The sequence below is a fragment of the Rhinolophus ferrumequinum genome, chromosome 26 (assembly GCF_004115265.2).
Source record: "Rhinolophus ferrumequinum isolate MPI-CBG mRhiFer1 chromosome 26, mRhiFer1_v1.p, whole genome shotgun sequence".
NCBI lineage: Eukaryota > Metazoa > Chordata > Mammalia > Chiroptera > Rhinolophidae > Rhinolophus > Rhinolophus ferrumequinum.
In genome coordinates this window covers 646,421-662,654 of record NC_046309.1, presented here as the reverse complement: position 1 = coordinate 662,654, position 16,234 = coordinate 646,421, and the positions used below count along the sequence as shown (strand labels likewise).

At 52.1% G+C, this 16,234-nt stretch overlaps 1 protein-coding gene across 2 annotated transcripts in view; it reads right to left on the bottom strand.

The window, feature by feature from the left end:
- PTPRN2 (protein tyrosine phosphatase receptor type N2) overlaps nt 1–16,234 on the bottom strand; it is a 427,823-nt gene that overhangs the window by 41,530 nt on the left and 370,059 nt on the right. For both annotated transcript variants that reach the window (XM_033098764.1, XM_033098765.1), the window contains one exon: nt 3,593–3,740. In XM_033098764.1, the coding sequence (XP_032954655.1) occupies nt 3,593–3,740 (148 nt within the window). The remainder of the gene's footprint in view (nt 1–3,592; nt 3,741–16,234) is intronic.

Genomic DNA, 16,234 nt, shown 5'->3' with positions numbered 1-16,234 from the left:
AACAGCTGCGCATTGGCTGCACACTGAGCTAGGACGTCTCCTTTGACAACGTCCTCAAAAGCCCAGCAAGGAGAGCGCTACAGGAAGTGTCCTCGTTGCTCTTATGTATCTGGGTTGTCAGCTTTTCATTCTTTCTGGTTTCATCTCTATGTATTTCCATTACTGTTGTTATCTCTATTTCTCTTATTATAATGGAGAATTAAAATGGTTTTTTGGTTTAAGATGGCACCCCCAAATACTGTGTTTCTCCGAAAATAAGACCTAGTCAGACCATCAGTTCTAATGTGTCTTTTGGAGCAAAAATTAATAAGACTCGGTCTTATTTTACTATAAGACCGGGCCATGTAATATAATATAATATAATACCGGGTATTATATTAAGTTTTGCTCCAAAAGACGCCTTAGAGCTGATGGTCCGGCTAGGTCTTATTTTGGGGGAAATAGGGTAGCATATAACTGTTCTTAATTTAAAAAGCAGATGAGTGGGATATTGCATAATTCTTTTTAAAAATGCAAAAACTTAAAAAGCATGTTCAATTCTTTAAACTTCTGAGATAGTATCACTAGACCCAGCGCAGTACGCATCACCATCTCATAAATGCCAGCTGCCTTCTCCTTTGAAAGGGAACTCACATGGAGCTAGAATCTCCAAGCTGTTAGGAGACAGAGTCGCTGACCGGCCACTTTTGAATTTCCCAGGCCACCTGCCACTAAGACGTCCCCCAGCCTCTTCTGAAGAGCCCAGTGCTGGCAGGCGAGGGGCACTTCAGATGTCAAATGTGCCAAGACGTGGAAGAGGCTGGAGGGACCAGGGAGCGTGCAGGTGCTGGCCCCCCCGGGCCCAGCAGGTAAACGTGGAGGAGGCTGACGGGGAGCATTGTGAGTCAGGCGGTCACGTCCGTCTCAGAGCAGCGATGTGAGAGAGGGGATTCCTAGAAAACAGCAAGGGCCTGGCTCACAGAGGGAGCTGGAGGCAGGAAGAAGGGCCGGGGTGAGAGTCCAGCCGGGGGTGGAGTGAACAGAGGCTGGTACATCCAAGGACCTGTCCAATCGAGAAACCAGGGAACTTGTTAGGGGTGGGAGAGGATATAGCATAAGAAGCTGATGCAGTCAGAGACGGCTCTGCGTTCCCCCAAGACAGAGAGAGAATGGAGACACTACCGCCAAATGTGGGCGCTGGGGAGGGACACGGGCCTGGCTTGCCCGTTCATGGAGGCTCAGGGCGCTTGGACGCCGCCTCTCCAGCACCCACAGTCCCGTCTCAGGGTGATTCTGAGCCTAAAGTGGATAGGAGACAACATGGAGCAGGTTTCATGCAGGAGGCAGTTCTCACTGGTGGGCTCTGCCTGGACCAACAAGAGTTGAAGTGACGCCATCACGCCGGGGCCCTGCGCGGGAAGGGTGCAGGTGGGAATCCGGGAAGGTTTCCTTGTAAAAGTGGAGAAGGCCAGCAGTGTGGCTGGAGGAGGTGCCGCGTCTGCTTGAAGCACAGCCCTTTATCCACGAACACACCTGTGTGTCTGACTGACCTTCCACCTGTCAGGCTGCGGGACGGTGGCAGGGGTCAAGGATGGCGGGTCTTTCTAACTCTGGGCGCCTGAGTCCAAGGAGGAAACGGCGTCCTCCTCTCAGCCCTAGTTGTGGCCCAAGTAGGGAGGCCAGAGGCTCTGGCCAAAGGGTGACGTCAGGCCAGCCGGGCCCTGGGCCCGTGTGACGGAGCCTCTCGTCATGGCTGAGGGCCATGTCACTGAGATCTGGCCTGTGGATGGTGCAGCAGACAGAGCCCAGGGGCCAGCACAGCTGCAGGGCACGTGGAAGGGAACAGCACCACGTCTGCTGCGCTCTGGTTTCCACGGTGCTCGAGGAAAGGCTTCACATTTTAATATTTACCACATGAGACCCGATAATCCAAGTACGTAACCAGACCCACAGGAGACATTCAACGCGCAGTTACTCAGCATGTTTGCCCCAAGCAGCCTCCTCTCACCCCTGCACCCCGCCCCCTCCCCTCCCGTGCCCTCCCACTCCTCCACTATCTGCGTCCTTTGAGTGGCCATGCGTGGTTCACTGGGTGTCTCTGTCAGTAGGACCTGGCACACAGTAGGTGCTTAACAACAATGGTTAGTTGGACTTTTAAAAATTTCTCTTCTAAATATAAAACTTATAATTGCAACAGCGGCTATTTGTAAAATTCTTTAGGGAAAAACCCCTCGGATCTCATGGAAATGAAGAGCCTGGTCTGAACAGTCACTAACCTGTTAGAAAAACTCACACCCAGATGTGTGTGCAGGTTCTACCCACGTCTACAATCCCAGGTTGGCATCTAAAGCAACACAAGATCCTAGCTTTTAATCCGTTTGACCCGTGAACGCTGTTCAAACCACTGACGGGAGCACAGCTGCCTGTCCAGGTAAGTGAACAGCGGGGCTGTCAGAACGAGTCTGGCCCTGGCTTTGGGTGGCACCCGTGACCTGTGGTTCCCATGCCCGGCTCCCAAGGTCCGAGACAGGGGCCTGTGACACGGGGAGTGCGTCCCCACATGGATGCTGATCTTACATGCTGACACGGACTGCGGCTTTGCTGTGCCCTCGAAAATGTCAGCCAACAAAGTGCATTTTGTTATATCTGAAGTATGCACGAATACCTCTCACGCTAAGGCTACTGGCGCAGTGACTGAGAAGTCCACACACACAGCCTACTCAGGACGTCACAGTCAGTGTCTGCTTATGTCATACTTAGGTCACACACTCCTAAGGCTCCTTTGCTCCCTGCAGGGTGGGTTTATGTACTAATCCAAGTCCAGGCCTGGCCTAGAATGTCCTAGAACACAGGAAGTTGGTGTGTCATTAGTTAAGTGACCCAAGAAAGGGAGCTCTAGGTAGGCTGGGGGATCACACCCAGCCAGCTTGGCCCTTCATGTCCTGTGTGGACCTCTGCATCTGTACGTCACTCAGCACGTCACACGTGTCACACACAACACGCCACTCACGATGCACAATGTCAGCCTGGGTCGTCACCTTTGAGCACCTCACTTTCAAGAACTGGCCTCCTTTTGTAGCTCCATTTTCTGGCCATGGTTCCTGGCCAGAGAGATGGTCCCCAGCAACCTCTCACTGAAATAACCGTCAGGCCGACACAGTGCCGTGGTAGGACCACTGCCCACCTCGCGCCAGGGGCCGGCACCCACGCCCGTACCCTCTCCTTCTCAGAGCTGTACCATCTCAAGGGCGGTGGTATGGTCCCAATTACAGGAGAAGAGGGGGCTCACAGACACTAAGAAGCGAGTTGAAAATCACAGTGACAGCAGACAGAGCACGTGCTCGGCGTCTACGCGTCCCAGCTGGGGCTCGGGACACGCTCGAAGACCCCAAGGGGAGGAACGGGTTCTGCGGCTTGACGCCGGGGGCAGCTCCACACGGTGATGTCCACACGGGGCTTGGGAGGGACAGGACGGTGTGCAGGTAGAGTGGGCGTCCGGGGAGCGGTGGGAAGGGCCTCCCACCGGGAGGACGGCCGCCGACACTCGCGGGACAACAGGGGGTGCAGCCCGCCCGCCGCCGCCCTCCCCGCGCGCCCGGGGCTGGGTACGCACAGGTCAGGACGGCCGGGCAGCGGTTCTTGGGCGCGTTCTCCTCCCGCTGGGCCACGAGCGAGCTGTTGGGCTCTGCCTGGTAGGCACACAGCGCCTCCCACTCCTTCTCCAGCCGGTTCTTGTTCTTCAAGTGGTCCTCCATGTAGGACTGAAAGGGAAAACACAGAGTCAGCGAGCGCGCCGGGCACGGGGGGGGGGGCGGGGGGGGGCATCCGCGGCCCGGGGGTGGGCGTGGCCTGTGAGCATGCGCGTGGCTTCTGTGGGCGTGGCATGGGCGGCACGGAGTGGAGCCCACATCGCACCGCGTGTACGAGGCAGGGAGCTGCTTCGCCGCAGCCGCAGCCCTGGTGAGAACACAGACCAGCCAGCCGCATGAAGGGCAGCAGGGCTGTGCTCCGATTCTGTTTGCTGGGTCAGAAGTGCTTGTGGAGTGTTCACCACCGGCGGAGCTGGGGTGGTAGGGACACTCTGACCAGGACGTCGCCTCCTTGGCTAGTGTGGAACGACTGGGGGACAAGGACATGCACACGGCACACCAGATTTGATGGACCAACAAAAACCGGATGGAAAATGTGCCCAGCCAGGAGTAAGCTTGGATGGGAGTCTTTAGGGAGCTCACTGCACGGGCTTTGAAGGGTGAGAGGGTTTACACAGGTTGGGAGAGGGACAGGCACGATGCAGGTGTGTCTGGCCAGAGCAAGGGGACAGCAGGTGCAAAGGGCCTGGGGGCGTCGGGGAGGTTTGGGGCGGGGTCTGAAGGCTGCGCCGTTGGGGCCTGGACACACACATAGAAAAGAACCCTGCTGTCCGTGTCCAAGAAAGAACGGACACACGTAGGAAAACAGTGTCACACAGGAGGAACACAGAAGCCGTGGAAGGGCTAAAGAAAAACTATTAATAAACCTCAATCTGGGAAAGCCACTGGGTAAGTCACATTTTGTGTTGAAAGTCGTTTTGTTTTTCTTAGAGAACCACTAGGTATTGCAACATAGCAGATACTATGTTTCAATAATTTCTTGCAATTATTCCACTGAAAACTATACAACACACTGTTTGGAACTATTTTCCGTATCCAGTGAACACCATATCCAAGTCTAGAATTCCGAAGCTCCCTGAGAGAGGAGTGCGAACCGCACCCTCAGGAGAGCCTCCTGGGTGGGCTGGCGCTCAGCTGGGGGTCCGACGGGGCCACCCCCAGACAGCCGGGACAGCATGCTAGCCTGTTCAGACAGGGCTGATATTTAATCCAGAGATGTTGTTTCCTGGGGTACGTGCTAACAATGCTCAAAGGGGTTGGGAACACACCCAGCCCCAACCCTAACATGCCTAGATGTATAACCCCACAGACAGAGGTGGATGTTTGGGGGTCAGGTCACCAACAGTCACGTCATGCAGGTTAGGTCTAGGGCCGGGAGTGAGCCGGGAGTGTACACCCATCTCTTGGCCTGCTGGCCTCTTTCCCATTTCTGTTTGCACAGAAGTCATCTTGCTGACAACTGGCTTCTCTGAATTGGCTCGGTGTGACGCGTTCAGATACTGGGCTGCTCTGAGGTGTGCAAAGTGGTGAGCAGCTGGTAGTGTTAACAGAAACAGAAACAAAACCAACTGGACCAAATACTGACCCTCGCTGCTCTGCTCCGATCTTATTTTTCTGGGCACCAGTGTGTTGCAGTGATTATGAGAAGTGGACAAAGAACAGAGGGCCCTGGAAGACGCCCCCACAAAGCCAGCTCGCTGGCCAGCCCTGCCTACGCACTCATAATCAGTCTCCTCACTCGAGAAATGACCCCGATTTTAAGGAAAAGCATTGCAAGGACCAAACTGGCTGCATTATTGATATTATACCCAAAGGAAATAATGGTCACATCCTCCAACATTTGTTTGTGGCTTTTCAATGCGTTGCAGGTGGACATAGGTTTTCAAATGCATCCACAAATAAAATAATACACACACACGCATTGGTCTCAGGGGTCAGACGCACATACATTGGTCTCGGCGGTCAGATGCACACACACTGACCAGGTCTCGGCGGTCAGACGCACACGCAGATGTACACGTCAGTCATTCTAAGTTTAGCGAAGGGCTGACCCCTCGTCCACTCAGTCCGATTCATCAACCCAGCTCAGGTCACTCTCTGGGGCAGGTCGGGCCTGCTCTCTGCCTCCTTCCCACCAAGGTTCTGGGCCACTTCCCTGCCCATGGGCACCCACTCTGGGGACAGGAGGACAAAGGGGGAGGAAGGGAGAGAGCACGGGGAAAAGGACACATCACAGTCTCGCTGGGCGCCCACAGCTTGTGCCCATGGTTTGGCTGGAGCTGACTTGTTTCGGATTTTTCACTCAGCAAACAGTGCTCTCTTCGTGCTGGTCTGAGCTGCATGTCGGCGTGTGTGCTGAACCAGCGTGGGAAGGCTGGTGCCCAGTGGGCATGGAGGGCAGGACTCGCCCTCAGCTGAGGCCCCTGCAGGAGGAGGGGGCCAAAGCTAGGGCCCAGGAGGCCACTGTCACACGTCCCCTGCCTCCTGCTCCTCCAGCCACTCAGGGGCCATCAGGTGGCATTTCATGCAGATGACGGAGACCTGCAAGGCCACGCAATGAACACGTCTCCATGATGTGGCCTCGGACCTCAGCATCTTCTCAGCGCTGCTCTAGCCTGAGGATGTAGACTTGCCCCCGTTGCCTGCCAGCCTCTCCCCCCCCCATAGGACCCCAGGCTTCCCATGTGGGGAAGGGACAGTTTAAGGGGCTCAGTGAAGGAAATATGAGCTGCTCTCTCGAGACAGTCACTGTGGAGTATCAAACACACATTTCCACACCAAAACCTTCCCAATAAGGACCACACTGCTGCATGATACAATATTAAGTTTTCTGAAAATACCAATTAGCTTATGTAGCTTAAAATATGGTGAGTGCGAGCGGCCCGGGAGGCAGGGACAGCTCCGGCTGACGTGTCAGGTCAGTGTTTCTGTACTTGCTTTTCTCAAGACTGGCTAAGGCACAGCCTACAGATAGACAGAAAATGGCTCCTGGAAAAATGATTTTGGGTCCTTGCCTTTCTCTGGAAAACACGTTTCACAAAATCTATCACAAATGACTGAGCTCCTTTCAATGACGCATGATCGATCCTAAAATGATGAACCCTGGCAGGTCTAAGCCAATCTCAAATGTTGTCTGCAAGAGGGACACTGGGTATTATCTTAATTCCTGTAAACTACAGCTGCTTAAATTCTCACATTTGTCTTAACTACGGAAAGTGAAATCATACTGCCAAGTTCTCTTGAATTTCTAACTTTATGGCAAGAAATATAAACCGAGACTAACACGTGAGCTGTGGAGCTAGAAGGAGGAAAGAGACATGAGCAGTGTTTTTTCGATGAAGAATTAACTCGTCTAAAGACACACGTGCTCACTCTCAGACGGAGAAGCACTTTTCCTTCTCTCAGCATGTGTGGCTCCAGTCGGCTGTTTGCCCTGTTCTGGTCGTCTCTGCTTTCCTCAGGTCCGTGTTTTTCTATTAGTATTTTTACGAAACATCGTTTATGACATTGAACTGATGTAATTTACCTAGCACATCTTAGGAGACTTTGGTGTCTGCAGAGAAGATGCTTCTCATCTGTGACTCGAGCGTATGTTTTCCTGTTGTCTGTGGAGAAGCTAGACCTTGGTAGGAAAGCGTTTTCAACAAAACCACCAACCGCCACAATAACTGAACACTGTGAGGCCCCGTCCTCCCAGGTGTGAGCGGTGCGAACAGAAAGGGTACAGGGCTTCTTCTCAGACATGATCACCTTTGGAACAACGAGGTACATTCATACATGATAAAAACTCTGCTGGCGTTCTCCCCCCAGGGTAGACACTTAGCAGGAAGTGTTCTAAAAACTGACCTCAGACACCTGTCCATGTCTGTGTACGTGTGAGGGGTGTGGTGGTGGGGGACCAAGGCCTCGGGTTTTAAAACGGTCACTTCTTATTCCACACACGGCGCACGTAGGGCAAGAAAGGCAAGGAGCATAAGCTGAACGAAAACAAAAGCCACTAGTAAGCCCGCCACCCAGAGCCAACTGGAAGGCTTAACAAACTCTACCCTTCTTGGCACGCGTGTGGTGACCATCGCTTAAGCTGTGGATGTGGTCAGTACTATAGGATTGTCCTATTTCAGTTGAGAAGATGCTGAGATGAGGCTCGCATCTTACCTACGGGGAAACCGAGGCCTAGAGAAGTTAAACAATCAGCCCCAAGCCCCCGCCTGCCGGGAGGTGCGGGCGCGTGAGTCACTGTCTGAAACCTGGGCTCTGCCCTTGGCTCACTGCCCAGCCGCCTCACTGCACCTGACGGGACGTCTGCAGGTCCTTCACGGGCGACCAGATCAGCAGCTCTGGTTCAAAATACCGCCCGTCGCAAAGCCCACCTTGGCGCCTGGACTAGCACTGTCTTTCGTTCAAACTTCATTTTACTAACCGACTGCTCCTTATCGCAATCAGATTAGTTCCCCGGTGGGAACACTCCCTCCTCCAATCACCACCATTGTGTACACGCGGGTCCTCCTGGAACGAACCTATCCTGCTTCAGGGTCAGTGCGGGCGCCACCTCCTCCCTCAGCGTCCGACTGGGACGTGCCTGTCGCCACCCTGAGCTCCCTCTCCCACAACCCACCACCATGGACACTTTCTACTTAGAACCCTCATCTCTACGGCATTAATCAGGTCGCTCGTGCGGCAGTGGTGGGTGTCAGGATATCCTACCCTCTGCGCAAACTGCTCTGCGAACGGGGCCCACGTTCGCCCACTTAGCGTGTCTTTGGGCACACGGTCAATGTTTGTTGAATGATGGCTCACGACCTGGACATTTTCATATGTAATTTGAATTGCAGATAAAAAGTTTGCATCCACGGTGGGCATCCCCAAAAATCTGCCTTTGAGTCTTCTGGAACTCGGGAGAATTGCCTGGAAAAGCCAGCTGAGGACCTTGGGATGTTTCATGATGCATGTCCTCGCTGCCTCCTTCCTTTCTGGGTGATCCAATGAGCACCTTTACACTTCATGCCACACAGGCAGTGCCACAGCCCAGTGCGATGGCCATCTTGTAAATGCGGAGGAGACGCGAAGTCCAGAACGTTCCTCTTCCCGACTCCCTCCTCCTCCGTTCTTGGGCCCAGAGCGGGTGCGTCTGCCCCAGACGCCCCATCGCTGTGAGCTGCCTCCCATGCACTCAGTAAGCACTACTCGCTGCGGCGAGCTGCACTGTCCTGCGTGGAAGGAGCTGGGGGTTTCTGGGACCCGTGTTCCCAGCGGGCTGTGAGCCCCTGGTGCTGGGGTCCCCCTGTATACATGGCTCTGCACAGTCCTCGGCTCTGGGCTCTCTGAGCTGAAGCTGTAAGGAGGAGGTTCTGGGGTACGCAGAGCACATGCTGGTCAACAGGGAGTCAGGCAGGAGTGAGGCACGTGCCGGAGCGACCCCACATGGTGTGCATCCTGAAAACGCAAATCACGTGAGCAGGCGGGGCTCAGCACTCCGCTGGTTCCTCAGGAACATGGGGAGTGGGCCCCCCTCCTGACAGCCCCCACCGCACTCTCCGCATCTGGGCAACAGAGGCCGAGGCTCGGAGAGGGGCCCTGGCTGCACGAACTCAGCACTGCGATTTCATAGCCTTGAACTCCATCAGGGGAATGTCACTCACGCTGATTCTAGCCAAGTCCTGAGTGCGGATGTGTCTAAACCTTCTTGAATTCTGATTCTTTCCAAGGACCTAGACTCTATGTGCTGGCAGAAAACATAAGGCCAGGTCACACCATTCACGGAAACAAGACCCAAGGTTGCAGAATGCGGTTTTCCAAGCTGGTAACCAACACACACTGGCCCTCAGACCTCGTTGCTTAGCTAAGATGCATTTGCATTTTTGCTGAGCTTTTCTGTCCTGTTGAGAGTAACGTCAGCTTTCCTCAGTCCTATTTTACGAGCTATCATCCCAGTCAGAGGACACGATCCTTCCAGCTCCCCATCTTAGTATTCCTAGCTCACACTAGTAGACCATTTGGGTACGACAATTATGAACAGTTTCTGGGTGACAAGGACTATGTGTCACCAGATGACTTTCCAGAAAACTGCCTCCGTGTGTCAGACAAAGCAACCTGCTCCCACGTTTAACGGAATCATTTTACACAGAATCCCAAACCTTTGGAACAAAAATGTCACTGCCATTGTAAGATGGAGGTGTGTCCGCAATCGGTCCACGCTGCCTAACTATCTCTGGGGCTGCTTTCTGATCGAATTGCCAACACTTTGAGGTTAGGAAAGCGATTTCTAGGAAACCGGAGCCTTTGGGAAGCTGTGGAAGCCAGGACGGTTTTGTTAATAATCACAGATCATTTTACATATCACTCGCAAAGCCCGCGTGAGAAACCAAAGGAGCTTCTGCAGAACAGGAAGGCAACTCAACACAACAGAGAAGGCCTGGACTTGACTTTGAAAGATTTCTTAACAGTGCAATAAACAGAATGGTTGGGTTCCCACACAACTACTTCTCACCTATGTGCTTTGGGGCAAACTGACTAATCTTGGTGGCTCTTAATTTCCTGCTTCATAAGCCAGGAATTGTACGTATTTGTAAAGGAGGTTCTCAGGGCTGAGTTGATAGATGAAGTATGTGAGCTGAAGTATGTGACTCTATGAGCTGTAATACGTACACATGGCACCAAAGGGCGGCCGGTGGGGGTCCACAGGGCACGGGAAGCCAGAGGCGGCCAAGGACAGGGATGGGGCGCGTGGTGAGCCTCAGCGTTCCACTAGGAAAGGAAGAGCTCTTCTATAATCAATTCCCTTCTGGACTCTGGACTCTACTGCAGTCCTGGGGATGTTTGCCCTTAACTAAGGAAACATGACACAGTAAGTCCCAAGTGCCAGCCACCGACTGCAGCGAGGATACAGAAGCTAAGGCGCGATGACAGGTGCTATGGGTGGGCCATTGCTGTAAGTGACACCGTCACTAATACTATTAAAGGGATAAATGACAAGCAACACCGTTAGGTACGAGGGGCAGTGGTCTTTTTAACACACTCAGTCTACTTACTAATCGGGTAAAACCAACATGCGATCACCTCGTCATGCCCGAGTCAGCCGCCACTGCACCTGGGTCAGGGACGGTTCTAGAACTTCTCCACTCCTCTCTGTTTCTCTTGTTTATTACCGTTTTAAGAGGGAGGTATTCCATGACCAGTCTTGAGAAGAGGAGTCACTGGGAAATGCCGTTTTAGGAGGTGACGTGAAGGTAATCAGGCCGACTTCCAGTGTAGAACAAGCATGCCAGCCCCAGGCGCTCTGACCAGCCTGTGAGGTCATGTCCTAATCTGAGACCATTCCACGGGCACCATTTTACCAGTGTCAACATCAAAGATCAGTTTCCAGGGTCACTAAGGAAATAACCCCACGGAGTACAATGATTCTGTTTCACACACACGACAAGCCAGGGCCTAAGCTGTGACTGTTCCCAGGGAAGCCAGTGGCAGCCTGTGCCCAGGACCCACCCCAGAACACCCCTCAGGACCAGCAGGTACCGCTGCCGTCGCCTGTGAGGGCTGGGAGAGTCGGGTCTGGGGACAGGTAAAGGACCATCTGGATCCTGCCCGCGGTGCAGGGAGCCCTTGAGTTGGGCAACACCGGCTTATCCAGTTCCTTTCAGATCCTGCTGCCATGGCGCTCACCACGTCCACGTGGAGTGGCCACAGTGGACGACAGTTTTAACTCCGTTAAAAGTCATAGAAGTTACGTTATTTCGGCATGCTGACATCATAGGGGGTGCAAGAGGGTCTACTGTTACTAAAGAGGATAATGAAAACAAACTAACACAACACGAACACTCCAAGGGGTGGGGGGGCCATTAGAATTAAGCAAAGCAGGATCCATTGGGCGTTAGGTCACCTCAATCAATATACACGAGAACCACTGAAGTCGGCGGAGAACAGGGTCTTTCCTGATCGCTGAAGGTCTTTCCTGATCCTATGCTTCTGGGTCTTCAGATACAAAATGTCCCCCCAAAACTGCGTTTTAGAACGACATTGGCTGAAATAAGCTTCTGCCTGCTGTGGAAAAGGTGCATTAAAGGAAGTTGGGGTTTCAAGACCTAATTATTGTCGGGAAAGCTTTGTTTCCATTCCCTTCTTTACATGGGTGCCCTTTACTTCCTGGTGTGGCAACCCAACCTTTTGTCAGAGTGAAGACACACCCATCTACACTTTCCTTCCTTGTGAGAAGAACAGAATGTTTGTGCCTTAAAATCAGATGGAGTTAGATTAATGCTTTCAAAAGCAAGGAGCAAGCTGCTTCTGCTGCCATTTGGGGAAATGATGAGATTTTTTTTCCTTTAAAAATAGACATTGTCACCTGTCTTCATTAATACATTAAAGGGAAATGTTTATGTTAAATGTCTGAATTCCGAAAGTAAGACATTTGAATCCCCAGCAAAAAATACAAAAAGATGAAAGAAGTCAGATTGGGCCGCCCGTTTTGGCCAAGCAGCTATGGACAGAGAGGGAGGGATGGACAGGTGCTGGTGAGAACAGGTGTTTGGATGTCTCCAGACTGCTGCATCTGCGTGATTTCAGTGTTATTTATTAGCCTGAGGTAACGGGCGTGTGAAGATATTTGAAATTCAAAGGTAGAAATTCAAAGCAGTGTGTTCTCACCCAAAGAGGGACAGCTATGGCTAAATGATGAGAGGCCAGCTTTGCTATTTCTTACCTGGAAAGATTTGCTTGCAACAAGAATCATGAACCATACATTATATTTAAGTTACCATCTAATGCCAACAAAAAATAACAACAACGTGACTCTCAGCACAGAGTGAGTCATCTTCCTAACCAGCTCCTTCCTGGGACCCCTGCCCCAGCCTCTCACCGCCCCACCCATCACAGATGGCTGGTCTTACTAGAGCGTTAAATGCATTGCTTTGCTCTCCAGATGAGGAACTTATAACACAGAGCAGATATACACGCATTATAAACGCAAGGAAACAAAAACGGCCTGTAGACCCAGAAAAGCCCATGTGAAAGCACTTTCCTGCCTTGTCCACATGGAGTATACTTGGGGAAGTAAACACAGTTTGGAACTCAACCTCTGGGTTATACGCACAAATCCGAAAGGAGAACAGACGGGACCCCGGAGTCAGGACGGATCAACGAAAGACCACGTGGTCTTTTCATCACATTGTAAAACTTATGGAAATTTGTTTTTCAGGAGGACGCTGTCCCACCTGTGTTTGCAGAGAGCCACGGGCTGTCTCATCCCACTCAGCGGGGAAGGGGTACGAGGACAGCCCCCGGCAGAAGCGTCAGCGTGGGCAGCAGCGCGGGCTGCACCGACCGGTGTGACACGGTACTGCTCTCCCCGGTTCCTCCCGCAGGCTGAGCTACACGGAGGACCAGGCAGAGTCATTGCAGGCCTGGTGACTCCTGAAAGCTGTTCTCTGTCTTAACATGATCTAGAAACATACTCTCACGCTCTACGTTGCAAACGAGCAGGATGCGGAGTGACAGAAATTTGAAATTGTTAATGCACTGGAGAAAAGTTCAAATTATTCCAAATGTAAAGCCTTTAAGAAAAAGTCCCCAGCCAACACCCCGTTTGGGCAAAAAAAGGTAAGAAAACGTCAGTGACAGAAATGGAGGGAAGACACGGAAAATACGGTGCTGGTACCGACACCGCCAACCGAAACTGTCTGTTTTATTTATAATCCTTTTTGTAATTGAAAATAAAATTCATGCAAGAACTTTGAAAACAAACAAAAGTGCACAGAAAATGATGTGTTTTCAAAGTACGGCCTAGAAGTTTCCAAGAGGACAGAATCCTCGCCCCGGAAGCGGGGCTGATGCGGAGACACGTCGGGCACGTGCCCGGCCTCTGGAGGAGCAGAGAAAGCGGCCACTCGTCCCAATGCGGAGAGCGGGCAGCACGTGACAACGGGGTCCTGATACCACAGAACTTCACTGGTCGGAAGCCTCAGTTCATATATTTTTATTATAATTAGGGTTTTTGGTGTTTCAAATCTGGAAGATACCACATTGATACAAGAGAGCTCCTAAATGCTCTCGGTGGGCAGGGCATCTCCTGGAGTTTGTCCAGAACCCACCGAGCCAGTGGGCCATCTCAACGGAGCAAAAAGCTGGGACTGTCACTTCCCTCTTCACTCTGTCACTGCAGAGACTTACAGAAAGTCACAGCTTCATAAAGACTTACAACTGGGACCGGGTGGAAAGTGTCCACAACACCCCACTTCTGTTCCAGAAGTGTTTTATTTTTAATTTTTTAAAATTTTTTTTTAAAGATTTTTTTTTTTTATTGGGGAAGGGGAACAGGACTTTATTGGGGAACAGTGTGTACTTCCAGGACCTTTTTCCAAGTCAAGTTGTTGTCCTTTCAGTCTTAGTTGTGGAGGGCACAGCCCAGCTCCAGGTCCAGTTGCCATTGCTAGTTACAGGGGGCGCTGCCCACCATCCCCTGCGGGACTTGAGGAGTTGAAATGGCAACCTTGTGGTTGAGAGCCCAGTGGCCCATATGGGAATCGAACCGGCAGCCTTCGGAGTTAGGAGCACGAAGCTCCAACCACCTGAGCCACCGGGCTGGCCCCCGAGAAGTGTTTTAATTCATAAACTTCAAAAAATAAGTAGTTCTGTCCTTACCACCTACTCTTACCCAATAAGAACGCTTGTCCTTTTGTGTGACTGATAGTTTGTTTTCTGCCGGCATTCTCTGCATGACATCAGGCTTAGGGGGATGCGTAGGAGAGAGTGACAAAGGTCTCCTGCAGGAAGAAGCTGTTCCATCACTGCGACAATGACAACTGCGTCACTTCGTGTTTCTAGGCTGTCATTCTTCCCAAAGCGCCAACCATTCTAAATGAGTAATTTCACGAATCTTATTATCTCAGTTAACATCTTAGAAATAAGGTTGTATGAGCATAGGTGAAATACAAAGCTGGATACTCACAAGCAATGGGAAATAACCAAGAGAACTATACTGTATTTCCCATAAATGTGCAGCTATTAGCATTTAAATGAGGGTGAGATAGATTTGCTTGACACTGCGAGTGAAGCCTGATTCCGCCTCTGACTGTCGAGAGTTAAGAGTTGCAGTGTTAGTTATTCCTGCTCGTCTGTTGGTGGGTTAGTCACTTACTCATCTGTCAGCTGATTTTCTTACGTGTATCGTGTGAGCAGGGAGATGTGTGCTCTGAGGATCCAGTGGTTCTAAGGCTCTGTCCTCTTGTGGCTGGTTCTTTGGCTGGAGAACAGCCCACACACAAGGAAGCCGTGACCACGACTTAGAAGGACCACGTCAGGTAACAGTGGGCGGTAAGAAAGCATAGGACAGTGATGGAAAGGGGCTGGGTGCCGGGGTGGGGTGGGGTGGGGGCTCCACGAAGGGAGGCCCCTCTGAAAAGCTGATTCCTGAGCTCTCCCTGAGATGGGGAGGGGCTCCCCAGGGACAGAGGGCAGCAGGGGCCAGCACCCTGGGGGGGTGGGGTGGGTTGGGACTGAACGGGCCACTGGGACAGGGGACTCAGGGCCCAATCACATGGGGGGGGGGCCCCGCGGGCCGTGGGGAGAGGCTTGAACTTTTTCTTCTTTCTTTTAAAACTTAGATTTATTGGGGTGACACTAGTTATAAATTTCAGGTGGACACCTGTGTCTACAATCCAGCCTCTGCATGCTCCCCTCCTAAGCACAGTCACTCGAGGTGAAGTTTATCCGCAGAGCAACGGGAGGCCCCTGGAGAGTTCCAAGCATGGGAGGCTTTGGGAAGGTCACTCTGGCTCCAGGCGGATCGAGAGGACGAGTTGGGACCGTGTGTTTAAGAGATCCAGTGGCTTGGGGAGCAGCTGTAGAGCTGTTGGCGGCGACAAGTGGGAGACCGGCGGTCCGTTCTGGAAACAGAATGGCCAGGACCAGCTCGTAGGACACATCAGGGGACTTGGGTTAGTTTAACACAGACTCAGCTCGTTTCATTATCTGCTCTGTTCTTCCTTCTCCTCCTAAATTTCTGCAACACTTCAGTTTGTAAAAAACTCTGTGATTGTCTCAACTCCTGACCGTCACGTAACCACAGCCAGGAGAGAGCTTGATGTTTCCACCTGAGAAACAAGGTCTTAATTTACTTGGAGTCAACAGTCTGGGTAAAAATCTGAAAACTCCCGTCCACAGCCCTGCTGTTGCCGACAGGCTTCGTGCTTCAGTTGCACAGACAGGACGTTCAGACGTTTGCCGGACTGTTTTAATCTGAGCCCCTGCACGACGCCTCATGGAGGTAAGTTTGCACAAAATGCCACAGAAAATTAACAACCAGTAGCATAACACAAAATTAAAATGTAAAGTCAATCAACCAACTAAATTAATCTGGAACAGTTGGATACACTGTTACACAAACAAGACAATTCCTGATACAGTCAAAGGTGTGTGTATGTGTGAGTCTAGGGCAGCTTGCAGCCCATCTAGGAACGTGCACTGGCCGGGAGTGGGCCCAGCGAGGACTTGTCCGCTGGCAGGTCGGGAGCACCGTGTGACCTCGTCGGACCACCTGGTCGTTGGTCAGTCCTGATTGCACTCACGCTCTGGCTTCGGGTGACAGACTGCCCTATGAGAGGTTCCCAGGCTGG